General features: G+C 37.0%; 1 protein-coding gene across 1 annotated transcript in view; it reads left to right on the plus strand.

Annotated features, from left to right (window-relative positions):
- The window catches only part of arrdc1b (arrestin domain containing 1b), a 39,012-nt gene extending 26,551 nt beyond the window's left edge, over nt 1-12,461 (plus strand). The window contains exons 2-8 of the mRNA XM_084387555.1: nt 1,575-1,685; nt 5,545-5,595; nt 6,421-6,575; nt 6,763-6,945; nt 7,061-7,237; nt 8,075-8,549; nt 10,849-12,461. Coding sequence (XP_084243681.1) covers nt 1,575-1,685; nt 5,545-5,595; nt 6,421-6,575; nt 6,763-6,945; nt 7,061-7,237; nt 8,075-8,549; nt 10,849-10,916 — 1,220 coding nt within the window. The 3' untranslated portion in view covers nt 10,917-12,461. The remainder of the gene's footprint in view (nt 1-1,574; nt 1,686-5,544; nt 5,596-6,420; nt 6,576-6,762; nt 6,946-7,060; nt 7,238-8,074; nt 8,550-10,848) is intronic.
- The last annotated feature ends 655 nt before the right edge of the window (nt 12,462-13,116 follow it).

The raw sequence follows: 13,116 nt of genomic DNA on the forward strand, positions 1-13,116 counted from the left end.
CTGCTGTTTTGATTCAATCCAATTGAGATTCCCTGGGCTTTACCCATTACATAATCAGATCAGCATGTGGTCACATGGCTTAGTCAGTTTGTCTCTCTTTTCACTCAAATTCAGATTTGAGCGCACTGTATATTTGTGAATTGCGTGACAGGGCAGTGTAAGGTGTTTATGTTTGTCTGAGCATTCATTTTGACCTAAAAACTTCACAATGTCACACAAAATAAACATTAATCTCTACACCGTGTTACACAACAAAGGCAAAAGCACCAACGCTACAGCCATACAGATGCAAATGCTTTTGTCTGTAAATTGTGGCCTTGACCTCCAGGCTGATTTGTTTCAATCTGAAATTTGGTCTTTAAATTGTCTGACGTTGGTCTGTCTGGGTTTTGTACGTCCAGGTGTCTTTATGTTTCTGGGTACACTGTGTTAAAGCCTGTGTGGAGAGCTTAGCATCAAGCAATTATAATGCAAATAAGGATGGCTGTTTCTCCTCGACACAGACAAAGGGGCTTTTCCTTCTGAGTGAATGTTTATTTCGTATGTAATGTCTGTTCCGTGGATCAGTAGACGTTAGGCAGGTTGTTCAATAAAAAAAGGAAAACAATCGGCATTCCTATCCAACATTTCAACATTCCATTCATCTGTGTTGATCTAGCCATCAAGTACATGACACTAGATCTGTTGGGAAAATCCAAAGCGATTTACGTCATTTACATCCTTACGTCATTTCTTTGTCTTAAATGGTTTAAAATAACTCTTTTTATGAGGGTGTGGAGGAAGTTTTGGCAACAGCAAACAACCTTATCAGAGGTTGAACAGGTGTAGCAAGGTGTGTCGGATATGGATTGGTTTTATGGTTTTCTTTCATAAATAATATTTCTTTAACATGAAACTATTATTTGTATTTATTGTTTGATATTTTTAGAAGAAAAAAAAACAATGAATAGAATAATTTAAAATAAATTTGTGCATATATACTTCTAAATAAATATAAAACATTATATAGTATAATAGAAAATAAAATTGAAACACAAATGAAGATATTTAAATGAAATCTGAGAGCTTTCTGTCCCTCCATTGACACTCTACGCAACAACCATCTTGACGCTTCAACAAGTTTATAAAGAGATCATAAAAAACTCCATATGAATTGAGCGGTTTAATAAAAAATTTCTGGAGAGATATGATCACTTTATATGATGAACAGATTTAATTTAGGCCTTTTATTCGCATATAATAAACATTCATCAACCGCACACATCAGTTGTGGTAAACGGTAAACCAATGAGGTTCATTCTCCTGTTACGCAGCACGTTTGAGCTTCCGCAAGAACCAATGAGGTTTGTTCTCGTGCGTCAGGCAGGTTCGGTTGAGTTTCGGTTTATGTTCGCTGATCAGTGCTTATAAGTGAAATAAAAGCCTAAATTCAGTCTGTTCATCAAATAAAGTGATTGAGTCTCTGTCATGACAATAGCAAAGTTGAACTTTGAGCACCCCCCCTGAAGTAAGCTAAAGTGTCTTGAATGAGATTATCAAAAGTTTAATTGTGTCGACTCTCTGGCCTCTTGCAGCCATCAAAGTCAACTGTGTGGGGTCGTGTGGCATCTCATCCAAGCTGAATGATGCGTCATGGATGCTTGAGGAGAAGTACTTGAGCAGCACGCTGTCTGTGGCCGATAAAGGTAAGAAGACCAACTTCCATTCATCATCTCATTTAATTTCAGCTTTCTTTTTTTCTAGAAATTCAATCATTCTTAATAGTATTAGTCAAAATATTATTTCTGTGGCTCCAGTCTAAAAAATAAAAAATAAATCTTCCTCACTTTGAAGGACTTCATTGTTTACCTCTTAAATTCATCTTGCTTGATCAACTGCTTGAGTCTGAAAGGTTTCCTGTTCTGAGTACGTGTCTTTCTGCTTTCTTCCTGTCTGTCTGAATGTGTCAGGTATCACAAAACCCTGTAGGTATGTTAGATACGAGTTATCCCTTTAAACAGGAAACCTTTCATTTGTTTTCTTTGAACAGTCCGCATGATAATTATAACCGATCTGTTGGCATAGAGATGATGTTTAAAGAGCATGTGTGTTCTGTTATTTCTGATAAAACTGATTATTTCAGGTGAATGTGTAGCTGTATTTGGTAGGAAATGTCTGTACTTAAGAGGATACATTTGCTGTTGCCAGATGAAGCCTCCAATCTAGTTTAAAGCCATAGTAGGTCCCTACTACCTGAGAGATATCAGTGAAATAGATGTCTTGAGAAAAATATTTTGTGTCTGTGACTGTGACAGCCTTAAGGTCCTTGCACACTGAGTCCCGAAATTTTCGCATGCGTTTTTTCGTATTCGTGAATATTCGTGATTCGGTGGCTCTAAATTGTCAAAACGCCATTCAAAATGCTTGCTACGGACGCGAAAAACGCAGAAAATCGAACCTGATTCGATTTTTTTTTGGACGGGCGAAAGTTTCGGAGGCAGTGTGCAAGCGTGATTGACATAACGTGAGGTCGTATTTATTTTTTAACGTGCGAAAATTTCGGATGCGAATTTCGGACTCAGTGTGCAAGGGCCTTTAGGCTTGGTCAACACTCAACAACAAAAAAAAAAAGAGAAAAAAAGAAATGTCTATGTGTTAGCCAATCATTAAGCTTTAAGACTGCTCTCTGCTAGTGATTTAAGTTTGGGACTATCTGTGATGGAGGGACTGCATGGAAACAACACTTTATTATTGCTAAAAAATAATGGCTGGTGTTTTCTTTTCCCCCACAAATTTAAATTGTGTGACTCTCTAGCTACTCTTTAGCTATTTTGTTACAATATGTGAAAAGTTCCAAGCTTTCTGACTGCATTGAGCATGAAACTGCTGTGCAGCATGACAAGGTCACTGCCAATCAGAAGATGCTTGATGCTTTGGACCAATAAGATTTCACAGTGGGTGGGGTTACCCAGCAGAACGCCACAAAAATGCAACAGTGCCTTCCCTATTTTTCAGCTGACTTGGTTTCGCAAGTATTTTTGGAAAGCAATGAACCAAACCAACCAGCTATAAGGTGAATCACAACATTGCAAACTTATGAAGCAAAAAAGTATTTGAAAATCAGGCAAAAAGACGAATTTACGAATTTAAGGAGGGAAAGAACTACAATCCTATGAAGCACTGCAAATGACAGAATCATGGGTAATGTAGTTAGTTTTTCATCAGGAATTCTGCTGGTAACCTGAAATACACACCCTGAAAAAACGTATATAGACGTGTAAATGTATAGTATACACCAACACCCCCCCAAATAAATAAATAAAAATAAATATACCTTTATTATATATATTATAAATATACTATATATAGCATAAACCATTGATTTACAACCTTGTTATAGCTCAGAGTAGGTCTGTATTAGTTAACTATAACAGTTAATAAATTATTGTCAAAAAAAAAAGAAGAAAAAAAAGAGAACATGAATAGTATTTTTATTTCTTGAACCCGACTGTTATTCTCTCCACTTCTTTCTACAGTATCTCTCTGTCTCTCACCCCTGTGTTCAGGTCACACAGAGTCATTATGTTCTGCCGTGAGGTGAAGTGTGAGTTCTTGGTGTATGTGTCCCAGCAGGCCTTTTCCTATCTGAGTGCTTGTTAGTTCACATGCCCAAGCTTGTCCTACGAGTCTACGACCCCTTTCTAGGAGACCTTTTAGCAGCCCGGCTGTCTGAATCAGCAGCGGGGACAGATGTGCTGGGTAACAGTGCTCATCTTACCCCACAGGCCAACAGAGATAAAAGAGATGCTGAATGTCTCTTATGCTGGCTGCCAGGAACTAATGCTGTCTGCCCATTAAGGGTTCGAATTCCTGTCTTCATTGCTCAGTAACAGAAACTCTGATGGTCAGGGCGGTGGAGGTGGATTGAGATGCCTTTACTTGTCTGAGATTTGAAAATTGGCATGATATGGTTCTGACAAAATCAAAGGGATAGTGCACCCAAAAATGAAAATTCCAAACCATTTACTCACCCCCATGTCGTTCCAAATCTGTTTGACTTACTTTCTACTGTGAAACACAAATTTATAAAAATAGTCAATGGGGTCCGGTGTTGTTTCGAACCAAACTGACTTTCATTGTATGTATAAAAACATTCTTCAAAATGACTTTTTATGTTCGTAAATGTCATACAGGTTTGGAACGACATGAGGGTGAGTCAGTGGTTCAGAATTTAAATTTTTGGGTGCACTATCCCTTTAAATTGACCGTTGAAGGGGTTGCAATCATCTCCCCTTCCTCCTTTTCAATGTGACAGCACTTTATGAAAGAGCTCCAGCGGTAACACATTACCTCGTGTGACCTCTTGCTGCTGACGACACGTAGATCTGTATCTATGTATTTCCATTAACTATTTGAAGGAAAATGCTGAACACGTGATGGTGACGTCTCTTCACACATGTTCCACTTGTCACGAACATTCTTGGCTTATTTGGGACAATTAAAATGTATGTGTCATAATCATTAATTAATTAAAATGGAATGTCAGATATTTATCATGTGATATTCTGTAGCCTGAACAGGTTTCGTTTCTAGAAATAGATGGCATTGTGTTTATCAGTGCAGTACCTGTTTTACATCACAACTGTAAACTGATAACTGTCAAACATAAATGACAACTGTTGCTAAAGTGTCTGCTAAATGTCATTTTTTAGTACAGTAAATGATGTATATCAGCTGTTAGCTAGGCTAGTGTTGCCTTAGTCAACCCTAGGTCCTGAAATAATGCCTCTTTTTTGAGGACTTACTTCCTGACAAACTCTGCAAGTGTAGCTCAAACAGACAGTTGATACTTTATGTCTGCTCTCCGAGCTGCTTGTGTCAGTGAATTTCCCATCATTTTCTCTAAGAGGCCTTTTCCTGTCGGGGACTGCGACTTATAAACAAGAACAGATTTATACAGTAATGATGGCTGGTGTTAACTTAACTCGTTTTCTCCTCGCACATTAACTCAAGTACATTTTTCAAATCAGACAACACCCTTGCAATGTCATTTTACTGCCAAATATGAACGATTAGATAAACAAGCACAGGCGGAGCATGCTGTAGCTCATGCGCATTCACACACACACACAAAAAAAAAAGGTGGAGGTGTGTACATTCGCAGTGCTTTATTCAAGTTACAGTATATAGACGCTGTGGATGCAAATCCTTTCAGTTCTGTGAATAATCTCTGAGGTTGTGGAAATCCCCAGGTAGAAAACACAGAAGAAGGCATTGTTACAACTGTCTGTCGGCATGCTTATCTACCCAGATATGCCGTCCTATTTGAGTCATTCTGACTTACAATACCTCCACCTCCACAATACACTGTTTTCTCATGATAGTGAAGTACTTAATGACATCTGCTGTGCTTTTTAGTTGATATTATTCTAAATTAGATATGCACACTTTCAGTAACACTTTCATTGATATCATTATCAAACTGTAATACTTGTAGTAATACTAGTTAGAAATGTCACAAAACTATATTATAATTGACATATACATTTTTCTCTGCCATTACAGGTATTCTGTCAGCTGGTGAGCACAGCTTTCCTTTTCAGTTTCTCATTCCAGGTAATTCTCTTAAATTTTTTTCATTTTAATTTTAAAGAGCATTTTCATTCAGAGACACTTAATGTTTGCCTTTAAATGAGGATGGTGTGTGCAATATACGGAGTTCTGAGTGCCTCTGAGGCGTGATGAGAGGCTGGAAGAAGGGTTTAATTTTAACCTTCGCTGTAAAAATTATTCCTGTTATGGGCCTGCCCCTTCCTGCACAAACACATGCCCCATAATGAGCTATTAAGGGGAGGCAGGACAGCAACATTCCTGGCTACTTAATGAGTCTGCAGCTGCGCCCTCTGCCGACAGATTGTATGAACAAGGATCTGATCAAAACAGGGGCTTTCCAGCCCATTAATCGGGAATGCATTTGGCATAAAACATGCGAATACAAAAATAGAGAAATAGAGATAACTCTATTTAATATCAGTGGGTTGTTTTGGTTGAATTTATGTGTGGTTTGCTATTATTTATTCATCTGTCAGAGCATCTGAGCCTTCTGCTTATGTTTTGCTTCTAGAACAGCCTTAGAATGACAGCACTTAGAGTTGTATTGATTCATTTTATTGATTTGTGAGCTCTAACATCATCCTGTCATTATTCAGCATTCTGGTCTTTTTGTCAAAGACATGATTATTTTATAAGGTGGCTTGAATAGGAAAGCTTTTGACAAGTCCAAAATAACTTCGGTAACACAGTGTCCTTGTTGCACGTTAGAAATAACAGGAAATAATTACATGCTGCTAACCCAATCCTAACTCTAACCGTATAGTAGTACATGTTGTTCATTAAAGTTGCAATGTATAATTAAGTAAACTTCTTTTATGTCCATTGTAGCATCCGTTCCAACCTCGTTCGAAGGCCCGTTTGGGAAGATTTTGTACAAAATTAGGGCTTTTATTGACACTCCACGTTTCTCAAAGGACTACAAGACCCAGCGACCCTTCTACCTTCTCAATGTGCTCAACCTCAATGAGTTGCCAGACATAGAGGTGAGACTTCACCAACATTTATTGATTAGCTATGCCCCCAATAAAATAAGGTATTATGAAAATAATATATATACACACATATTTTACAATATAATATCACATTATCCTGGCACAAACTATTTAAATTTTTTTTTTTTTTTTTTTTTTTGTCTTGCTTACCAATTCCTATCTGCCCTTGTTTTCCCAGCAACCCAGCTGTGCTGTGACAACAAAAAAGTTTACCTACCTCCTGGTAAAAACAGGCACGCTCATGCTGAAGGCTTGCAGTGATCTGAGAGGATACACTCCTGGACAGATTATTAAATTATCTACTGAAATCCATAACAAGTCTGGTAAAGACACCGGCTATGTGATGGCCAGCCTTATTCAGGTGAGAAAAATAATAATAAAAAGAATTTCCAAGAATTGTGGTTGATGATTTAATATACATATAATGTAAAATTGTCAGATAATGGCACTCATTATAACTGTGCATGTCTGTGCAGAGAGTGTCATATAAGACAAAGCGGCCAGTGTTTGATCTGCGGCCCATAGCAGAGGTCGAGGGTGCCGGGGTGAAGGGTGGCAAACATGCAGAGTGGAGAGAACAGATCATCGTCCCTCCTCTTCCTCAGTCAGGCCTCACTGGCTGCAGCCTCATTGACATTGAGTATTTTATCCAGGTATGGGACAGGAAATCTTAACCGTAGCTCTACATGGAGAAAAAAACTTCATCTTCATCGTTTGCTCACCTTGATGTGACTCCAAACTTTCTCCTTTTGTTGAAACTGTTTGATTCATGAATAAATCATTCAGAGCAGTTTTGTGAACCGGATGAACTGATTCATTGAAAAGTTCTGGCTTAGTGGGTTTATTTCGAAAACTGAATTAGTCTGATTCATGAACGAATCATTCAGAGCACTTTTGTGACCTGGATCAACCAATTCACAGAAAAGATTTGACTCACTGAGATGATTTTTGACTAATCAAATCAGTCTGATTCATGAACTAATCTTCAGATAAATTTTGTCAGCGAGCTCACTTCGTGAACCGGATCAGTCTTATTCATGAAATAATCATTTAAAGTAGTTTTGTGAACCAGATCAACTGATTAATTAAAAAGTTCTGACTCAGTGAGTTGAATTCAAGAACTGAATCAGTCTGATTTATGAATAAATTATTCAGAGTAGTTTTATGGCCTGAATCAACCAATTCATTGAAAAGATTCGGCTCACTGAGATGATTTTCGAAAAACCAAATCAGTCTGATTCATGAAGAAATCATTCAAATCAATTTTGTCATTGTAACAGATCATTCATTATAAAAAATACGACTCAAAATAAGGATTTTTGCACTAACCCGACATTGATTTTTTTTTTATCTCATGAACGTATGATTTTCATTTTTGCGTGAACTATTGCTTTAGTATATTTTGTAGATTGCACTGCTGTAGTCTTTCAATTTTAGATTCATCATAGCTTAATATCATGAAGTGCGTCTGAGAAATTGTCTCCTCGCAGGTTTCCTTAAAATCTCCTGAGGCTGTGGTCACGTTACCCATATACATCGGGAACATTGCTGTCAACTTGACTCCCTCCATTCCACACCCCATTGCTCACGGCGCCCCGATGCCTCCCATGCCGAGCCTCAGCCCTGCATCCGTAGTCCCCAGCGCACCTCCTGTAGAGGACAACCTGGAGGGTGAGCTGGGTGCTGGAGGAGTAGACAGCGAGGAGATCCCCACCAAGAGTCATTCTCAGCAGGACCCGTCCGGCATGCCTCTCTCCGTGTCCCCCGGTGCGTTCGGTCACGCGTCTGGTCCGGTCCCGCCACAGAGCCAGCAGAACATCCAATCCTCAGACGGCTCTGCGCCTGTGTTCTGTTTGTCCACAGGGGCCACCATACCTTTCTTTACAGATGGTAATTCAACGCCAGTGCCCACTTCCTGTCCTCTTATCCTGCCCCCTGAATACAGCACCTGGGAATACCCACATGGTGAGTGAGATTCTTGAGAAGGTCATTACCCTTGTTCTGTAAAAGGTCTCACAGGAATCCCTTTTTTTTTTTTGCCTGCCAGCCGAACTTAGCCCCGCCCACAACATTTGAGGTCGGGAAGTTCGGTCTGGACTTGATCCGTTGTGGAGCAACAATGCTCGAACCAGAGCTGTTCGGACCAATCAAATTGTCAGGGCGGGCTTTATACGATAATGGACAGATGATCAACAGTAACGTAATCATCCACGTCACCAAAGAGCGCTTGGGTTGAATTCATTTACAACAAAGATGACTGCCATCGCGTATGTTATAGAAGATATCGACAGCGCATTCATTTTAAAAGAGTAACAGAGAACCGCGATCAAGGCATTTGTCGATCGGAAGTATGAATCAAGAACATACGTCACTTACTCCGTTGCTCTGATTGGTTGTAGGTCTATCCAATTGAGTGCAGAGGCATTTTCTTTCCTGGTTCGGTTGAAACACGCCCCATAATCACAGCCCAATGGAGCAGTATCAGACTCATATTCTGACTAGAATCTGAGTATGACGACGTCAGGCTAATTTTTTTTACTAGTTGACTGGTCAATGTTTATCTTATGTAAATTACAGTTGACGTTTCAAACTTATTTTTTATCCGGGTTATTATATAGTTAACTAAAACCATACAAAAAACCTTTGTCACTTGAAATAAAATACATTTTAACTAACTAAAATAACTAAAACTAAAACGGAAATAATAAATAAATAAATAAATAAATAATACAAATGACAAAAACACAGCAAAAGTAATTTGTACTTGTGTAACTGTTAACAATAATATATATTTCCATGAAAATTTGATGTGTAAGTGATCATGAAATATATTATATTAATATAAATTAATTAACTGTCTAAAAGAATATTGAAATATATTTTATAGAGTTGTGTATATTCAAAATTGTTAAGTGTTGTTTTTTCTGTAAGTTTAGTTTTATTAAGTGTTTGCATTTATTGTATTGTTTACATTAATAACCTTTGAAGCTGATATGGCATTAAACAAATGCAACTAAAACAACATTCAAATATGTAAATAATACGTATCTAGAAACTGTATCTAAGATTAATACAACACTGGAAAATATGTGATTTTTATTTATTTTTGCATTGAAACACTTTCATCCAAGTAACAGCGGGACGCGTGTACTTTAGATCAGTTTTGTGTACAGTAAAAGTAAATCTAAAACATGAGCTAATTGTAATTCAAACGTTCTGCTATTTTATTCCAAATGTTACTTCTGGTCGGAGGCTTCTGTTAATATTTAGTTTATATATGGGGTTACATTTCAACTAAGGTTAATGTTGCAACCCTCAAATATGTAAGAGTGTGCAACAAGCTGTCACTTGTCTACATGTGAAATTATTTAAACTAGTCTACACTGGCCCAAAGTATAGTGGCAGAACTGATTGACTAGCCTCGTAGCAGTGTTGGGTAAAGTATTCTAAAAAAATGCATTACTTACTAGCTACTAATTACATCTTCAACAGTGTAATTAGATTGCTGTACTAATTACTTTCTAAATCCCATATCAACCTCGACCAGTTGAACAATAAAAGGATAGACATGAAACTGCTCTTTTAATTCTTTCAAATGAATAATTTTTTTTTTTTTAATTGACCAAAGTGTTTAAAGGGAGGTTACATTAAAAACATACAATTTAACATCAGACATTAAATTCTGATGTTAAATCCACCATTATTTTATATAGAACTGTTCTATAGTCTATACAGTTTTTAATGCTATTACATCAGAAGTAACTGTAATTAAATTAGAAAAATTTAGAGTAATCCCTTTCTTTCTTTACTTTTTCAAGGGAAAAGTAATTAAATTACAGTAATTAATGACTTAGTAATGAATTACACCCAACACTGTTTGGTAGCAGCAAATGTAAGTCTCTCATTTAAAGGGATACTCTTCTGCTGAACAGAAAGGAAGATATTTAGAAGATATTTCTGGTCTCATTGACTTCCATAGTATATTTTTTTCCTACCATGGAAGTCAATGAGACCAGAAACTGTCTGGTTACTGACATTCTTCTAAATATCTTCCTTTCTGTTCAGCAGAAGAAAGAAATTCATACAGGTTTGAAACAACATGAGGGTGAGTATATGATGACAGAATTTTCATTTTAAAGTGGAGTATCCCTTTAAAGATCTAGGATACCTATGAACTAGACATGACCCTGTCTGACTGTAACTGATTATGTAACCAAATTAAAAGCAGAAATATTTATTTATTTATGTTTACTCTACTTTTCAGAGCCGCCTCCCACATATGAGGAAAGCTGCAGTAGCAACAACTCAAGCTTCAACAGCAGCCTGAGGTAGACCATTCGGAGGTCTCGCTTCTTCTGGTGCCCCTTGCTGGACGGCACAGGAATTGCTGCCCTTCTCCTCCATGAACCAAATCTCTTTAAAACTCATACATTTTTAGTTAATCCCCTCAGAACATAAATTCAATTGTTGGAGAAAACAACCCCCAAAACTGTGTGGGGAGAACGTTTCAGTGCCTAAGAAAGATGTAGCACTCTTGAGCAACCCCTATGTGAGACACACTCCGAGTTCTTGTGAAATGAATACCAGCATCTATAACATTTTGAAGTGAAAGTTACTCTGAGAATGAGTTTTCATTCAACCAAGGCTGGCCTTATGTACAGCTCATCACAAAACAAGTATAATCTGAAATATTATTCTGCCAGGCTGAAAGTCTCATTCAAGGAATAAACAATCCTTTCCTTGTGACGATCAATATGAATCGTAAAGCGCTCCATGCTTGCGCCAGCAGGAATGGCTCTTGACAGAGAAAGTTACTCTTGAAAGAACAAGTTTTATTTATTGATGGGGATTGATGTTGGAAGTTTTCATCTGACTTCAAAATCCAACTCCTCACCAAACAGACACTGTGTGGATACAGCTTCGGAATACCAATGTAGTCAACCATCCTGGGCACATAAGTCATTATCACTTGGCCAAAATGGTAGCCACTGTCCCTTAAGATAACAACATATTACATATCATTTATGAACTAGTTCATTTTTGTTTGACTGGTTTTACAGAGATTTTTGGACGACTTTTTGGACTCCAGACTTTGTGTTTTTGTTACCTTATATTACACAAAACATAGCAAAATAATCATATTTCACCCTAGAATTATTATCTCAAAGTATTTCAAAGAACAGTCATTTGAAGTGTTATTTTTGTTATTTTTTTCCTTTCAGACTTTGTGTAATATCAGTGCTGTTAATATGTTAGATGTCAGAAATTTCAGATATGGATCATTTGAAATCTGATGCGAACTGTGCATGTCTTTGTGTGACTCTTGTTTGGTCTTATGCGTTGATATTTGTCATACTAGCCCACAGCAAATAGAGATTTACGATGGATTTCCGGTGAGGCCTTAGGCTGTACTTGGATTGTTGTCTACAGTCCTTTAATATGGCAAACACTTTTTCATTGTGACCTGATCAGACCCTCGAACTGTTGAAGAATTTAAAAAATTGAAGCACAAAAAGGCACTTTTTTTATGTGTACGTGTGTATGTATATATATATATGTGCGTGAATGTTTATTCCACCCCAGTCTCCAAAATATAAATAATGATTTTCCATATTTAGTTCAGTATTGTGGTACGTTTAGTACTTTATTCAGTGAGCAAAGAAAGTCAGATTTAGAACAGAACTACAGAACGGACCACATTTATCATGTTCTAAATGATTTTGTATGAAGCAAAACTACAAGACATGTTTTTGGCACTTACTTGTTACTTGATCTTTTCTCTTTGTGTCTGTTTGAAATTTACCATTTACAATGTTGACAGAGAAGAATCATTCAAGTCATTCTACAAAAAGGGTGCCGTTTGAGTCCTCCATATGTAAAAAAATAAAATAAAAAATACTTTAACAATGAATAGCCGATGCCACTTAAAATGTTTTATGTATATTTTTAAACAAATGAACAAAAATATGTTAACTTTTCATTTTCTGGCCTGTGTACATTTGGTAAAACAAAAAATATAGACACAATATATAGACTCCCTCTATATATATTGTATTTTATTGCACATGACTTGTATTAAAAAGGTTAGGTGAGCACTGTGTTACCATCATATTTTCTCCTTTATATATAAAAAATATACTTCTGTAGCTCAGAGAAACAGTCATAATGACATTATCATACTTTCAGAATGCGATCTCTTCAAGGGAAGGTTGACACTTTTGTAATATTTGTCAGTAGGGCAAATTGGTCAATTGGGGTAAATTGACAGTCTGATATTGTGAATATTGTGAAAATTATATATAGCTTGAAATTAATATAATAACACATTATATAACATAGAATGTTAAAGATCTTATAAAAATGTACTTTAAAAATGACCTAATCAGACTTCAAAAGGCACCTATTTTTTAGAATGACCCCGTTCATATTTATATCAAGGGACCATGTCTTTGCTGATTGTATCCCAGCAGGCCACTGTGACTTCTAACAGTGCGGCTAAACTTAAATTCCGATTGTTTCTTCACTGTGAGCA

The sequence above is a fragment of the Rutilus rutilus genome, assembly GCF_951802725.1.
Source record: "Rutilus rutilus genome assembly, chromosome: 18".
NCBI classification, from domain to species: domain Eukaryota; kingdom Metazoa; phylum Chordata; class Actinopteri; order Cypriniformes; family Leuciscidae; genus Rutilus; species Rutilus rutilus.